The following is a 5283-nucleotide window of genomic DNA, read 5'->3' as shown; positions in this document are numbered from 1 at the left end:
CTTTCCTGTCTCCACCAAATGAATAAATCTGACATTCTTTCCTCATATGGGATAATGACATTCAATTCCAAGTGCTCCAAACATTCAATGACCTTTGATGTTATCAGGGTGTCAGATTTAAACAACGGGACTCAAGAAATTGAGGCTTGGTGATTTGGTTAGTGGAAATTACTTATTCCAGGACATTTTCTATTCCAAAATAACACCCATCATGTTTTTATTCACTCATGAGATGTGGACATCGCTGACTTGGCCAGCAGGTATTGTCCCTCCCCCAGTGTCCCTGAGATGGTGGAAGAGAGCAGCCGTCTTGAACTGTTGCAGTCCATATGGTGTAGGGAGGGATTTCTGGGACTTTTGATCCAGTGATGCTGCAGGATTGGTGATGTATTTCCAGGTCAGGATGGTGAGTGGCTTGGAGGGGAGTATGCAGGTCATTGTGTCCCAATGGATATGCTGCCCTTCTCCTTCTCGATAGTAGGGGTCTGGTGTTTGGAAAGAGCTGTGTAAGGAACTGTGGTGAATTACCACAGTGCATCTGTAGATGACACTGCTGCTACTGAGCATCAGCACTGGAGGGTGTCCATGTGTCAGTGCAGCACTGTTTCCTTGTATCAATCACAACTTAAAATTTCCCCCGTTAAGTATATCCATAACATTCACAATGTATCTTTCCACTTGTCTGTAAACCATGAACTTTCTTCTTGATCTCCAACCTCCAAGAACTGGAGGCGAGTGCAATCTTGTGGAGGACATGTTTTCCCATGAGATAGTTTCTGATTGGGGAGCTGGAGAACGCCTGCCAGAAACAGATTCCCTGTCTCCTGACAGTTTGCGGGACAGCTTCCCCACTTGCCATTGTTATCACTGCGTCGTGCCTGTACACCACTCCTCAGCTCCTTTTGGCATTTCCAGCTGATAAATGGGCAGCAAGTTGCCTCCCAGATGTAAAAAGGTGAAACCATGTGTCCATGGGTTTCAGCTTGTTCTTTCTATCTCGTTCCATTTGTGAACTGCGTTTTAGACACCTGCCACCTCAGTCTGCTGCCTGTAATTGCTGTTAGGCTTGGGTTAGCTGCATAGTTGGTTTGTGATGCAGTGCAATCCTACCAGAGTGGGTTCAATTCCCACACTGGCTGAGGTTACCATGAAGGACTCTCCTGCTCAACCTCTCCACCTGCCTCAGGTATGGTGGCCCTCAGGTTAAATCACCATCAGTTGTCTCCCTGTAATGAGAGAGCAGCCCTATGGTCTGGTAAGACTATGATGACCTAACAGTTGCTGGTTACTGAGGAAAAGGGAAGTTATTTTGTATCCCCCATTTCACAAACCAATTCATGTCCAGTGTGTTGAAATTTTCAGGGTTATGAAGCACTGAGTTGTCACATTTGTAAGAATTGCATGCAGTGACTTTTTCTTTCTCTCTCTAAGAGCAGGCTGAATCTTCATAGAATCAGACAGTAGACAAGAGGCCCCTCAGCCCATCGAGTCTATGGTGCCGAAAAATAAAGTACTACCTCCGCTCATCCCACCTTCCAGCCTTGAATATTATAATGCTTCAAGTGCTCATCCAAGTTCTTTTTAAAGGTTTTGAGGTTACCTACCTCTGAGGCAGTGTATTCCAGACCCTCACCACTCCTGGGGTGAAAACATGTTTTTTTGTACACATCTCTGTGAAACCTCCTGCCTTTCACTTCAAAAGTATGCCATTGACCTTTTTGTTCTTCACTCTTCGACTAAGGGGGAACAGCTGCTTTCTATTCACCCTGTCCATTACCCCGCCCCCCCATAACCTCACACATCTCTATCTGGTTCTCCCCAACCCAACCCACCAAACCCCTCCAGCCTATTCCGCTCCAAAGAAAACAAGCCAAGTTTATCCAGCCTTTCTTCACAGCTGAACTGCTCCATCCTAGGGAACATCCTGGTGAATCGCCTCTACAACCCCTCCAGTGTAATCCCATCCTTCCAACAGTGCGGTGACCAGAACTGTGCACAGCACTCCAGCTGTGGCCTAACCACAGTTGCGCACAGCTCCAACATAACCTACCTGCTTTTATAATCTATGCCACCACTGACAAAGGCAAGCACCCTGTATATCTTAACTCCCCTATTAACCTGTCCTGCCACCTGTTCTGAGGAAGGGTCACCGGACCCCAAACGTTAACTCTGTTTTCTCCTTCACAGATGCTGCCAGACCTGCTGAGCTTTTCCAGCAACTTTGTTTTTGTTTCTGCCACCTTCAGGCCTCTGTCCACAAGAACACTGCTGTTCCTCTGAGATTCTCTAGTGTCCTGCCATTGTTTTGTTCCTTCTTGCAAAGTGCATCATCCACAATTATCAGGATTAAATTTCCACTGATTCACCTCTTCATAATTTCCCTGACCACACCCCTACCGAAAAAAAAATCACACGAGTAATCCAAACGACTCTGGCCCATTTCCCAACATTCAGATTCCACCTGGGACGATAAAAATACAAGACTTTTTTTTAATTTACAAATTACGTATGTTCTTTTCTGCTGCACCGCACCACGTTTCAAAGCACCGAGCGAAGGCTAGCAGTAGCGAATTTACACACAGCCAGCTCCCATGAACATCAATATGGTAATAACCAGACAATCTGTCTTTGTGAATTTTGATCAAGGGATAAACGTTGGCCGGAACGCTGAGAAAAACTTCATTCGAAATAGCGCCGTGGGATCTTCCATATCAGCATGAAAGAACCCCCCACTCCACCTCTCCTCGACCCCCAAGAAAGAGATCAGGGCTAATTTTTGCGGTATCGTTCTGGTGCACTCCTGCTAACCCTAACTCTAACCTTTCATTTGCTCCACCAATCAAGGACAGAACTCTCCTGTTCTCGACCGTGGTAAAGATAGAGGAATTGTCTCTCCTCCAAACCTTCCACATCCTCGACAGAAATGAACACTGGGTGTTGAGGCAATATAACCGGGACAGAAGCGCCGACCTGGCCAACCGATAAATCACTTGGGGGGATAAATGATCAATTCTATCAATCTCGCCCATCCCGGAAACTCTTGAATTGCTCGATAATCGAGTAATGCACCCAGACCCAGATGCGAGGGGACTGAATATGTCTGTGTGTGTGAGACAGAGAGAGATTAATATACCTTCAACATCAATTTGCAGTAGGGAGGGGGATTGGTTGGAAATTAAAACGCCAAGTAATCACCCCTTATGATTTTGTAATGAGGATCAATCAATGGATGGGAACAGGTTAAAAGATCCAGCTCGCGAAGATACAACATGCAGTTATCCCGAAAGTATATAATAGTCGCAAGAGCACATATACATCGGCTTGCATACGGCGGAATTAATTAAGATAGGAGCCGTATTGAATGACAGAATGCAACCGATAAAAAATCATTTTTATGGAAAACTTAAAATAGAGACAAAACAAAGATCTTTTTAAAAAAAAAGTTTTAACATGCGAAAAGTGTCGGCCGTGGAAACGAAATGGTGTGAGTTGTTCTTTGGAAGGAGAAGCGGGGTGTTGGTGGGATTAGTGGGTGTTTTATTTTGGGGAAGGGGCGCCGGGAGAATCTGGTTCACAAGCTGCGTCAACCTAAAGCAGTCGCCCCAGATCGTGTCGTGTCCCCAAGGTAAGTCATCAAGGAAATTGGAACCGGCAAAATGAAAAAAGATATGTCATTCTGTGTCCCTGTCTGTTTCTGTCTCTCTCTCTCACACACTCACACACACACACACGCATCTCGGCCTCCAGAGCACTTTCTCTGAATATCAATCTTCCCTTCACTTGTAAGACCCGAGACACAATCCTGACACTACCACCCCAGCCCACCCCCGAATCTCTCTGGACCAAACTCCACACAACACCACCCCCTTCAAACTCCCCCCGCCGCCTCAGGAAACCAAACAAAACCGTACCCCTCCCGTCCCATCACGAAATGAAACGGAGACCTTTTGACTAACAGTGTTTCAAATCCCACAGGAAACTGAACAAGCCGGTATAGTGGGGAGGGACGCATTTTCCCTCCCTCAAAATTTTAAACAAGGAAAAAAAAACACAACCTCGCATGTCATAATGCAGCAAGTACAAACAATCCTTTTAAATGTGAGATGACTGTCAAAAACTGTTACTTTTCTGACACCTACCAACATCTTCCCTTCCCCCCCCCCGCACATACACACAAACACCAGCCCTTCTCCTGTTCTTGTTTGTAAAAGAGATGTGCTGTAAGACACACATATATAGGGTGCTGCACAGATCACATTTCTTTCTGTGAAATCCAGAAAGAGGGGTGGGGGTGGGTTGCAGTGGTTTGGGGGGGGGGGGTGTCTCAGAACAGCGCGTCAGGACCGATTCCAATAACACGTTGGCGCACTGTGTTTGGAAGGGCTATTGGTTAGTGGCGTGTGTGTGTGAGCGTGTGTGTGTGTATGTGTGTGTGTGGATGTGTGCGCCTTACTGCTGAAGTTACCAAGTGCTGTGTCTAAGAGAGGACGGGGGTGGGGGGGGGCGGCTGGGGAGGAGGTCAAGACAGGGTTGGGGAGGGTGGGAGACAGGAGGAGACGGGGGCTGGGGGTGGGGGGGAGGTGGTGAGTGCGGTTGAACGAGAGGAGCTGGAATTTTACATGGACCGAGGGACCAGCCCGGCTCAGCCTTCCCCGAGCGCTGCTCCGTCTCGGGTATGGGCGGCCGGCGGCTCAGGGCCAGAGCTTTGAAGAGAGAGGGGGCGCCTGGGCTCACTTCGCCTCGCCTCTGCTGTTCAGCCCGGCCATGGGCTCATGGCAGCCCGGATTCTCCTTACAGTGAGGCGGGCAAGGGAGGCTAACATGCAGTTTACCGTCTGAGGAGCCGTGTGTGTGTGTGTGTGTGTGTGTGTCTGGGTGGGGGTGGGGGTGGGGGGGTTGGGAGAACTGGGCTTGGGTTTGAGTTTGAAGGGGTAACAGTTGAATCACCGGAGAGAGGCCAGCGGACACGCAGGAGGAGGCAAAATAGGACACGGAAGAGGATGGGTGAGTAAGCTAAGTTCATTTCACCCCCAACACACTGTACAACCAGCCCCCCCTCCTCCCCTGCTCCTCACATCCCCACCCTCCCACACCCACCAGTAATAGGATCTGAATGTTTGTCAAGTCGGCACAATGATGTACGCCAACATCTGCCACTGTGTCAGGCTAACGCTTGAAAGGACGGGGATGGGGAGGTTACCTGAATTCAGCCCAGACAGTTCTGGTTTTTTTTCTGTTTGTTTGCAATGAGGACGGAACAGGGTGACCACAGCGGGTGGGGGGG

General features: G+C 48.4%; 1 protein-coding gene across 3 annotated transcripts in view; it reads left to right on the top strand.

Annotated features, from left to right (window-relative positions):
- Positions 1–4915: 4915 nt before the first annotated feature.
- The window catches only part of LOC109936484 (leucine-rich repeat transmembrane neuronal protein 4-like), a 175044-nt gene continuing 174676 nt past the window's right edge, over positions 4916–5283 (top strand). For all 3 annotated transcript variants that reach the window (XM_048618433.1, XM_048618434.1, XM_048618432.1), the window contains exon 1: positions 4916–5003. In XM_048618433.1, coding sequence (XP_048474390.1) covers positions 5000–5003 — 4 coding nt within the window. In that variant the 5' untranslated portion in view covers positions 4916–4999. The remainder of the gene's footprint in view (positions 5004–5283) is intronic.

The sequence above is a fragment of the Rhincodon typus genome, chromosome 40 (assembly GCF_021869965.1).
Source record: "Rhincodon typus isolate 14 chromosome 40, sRhiTyp1.1, whole genome shotgun sequence".
Taxonomy (NCBI): Eukaryota; Metazoa; Chordata; class Chondrichthyes; order Orectolobiformes; family Rhincodontidae; genus Rhincodon; species Rhincodon typus.
This window is presented reverse-complemented; position numbering and strand designations above follow the sequence as displayed.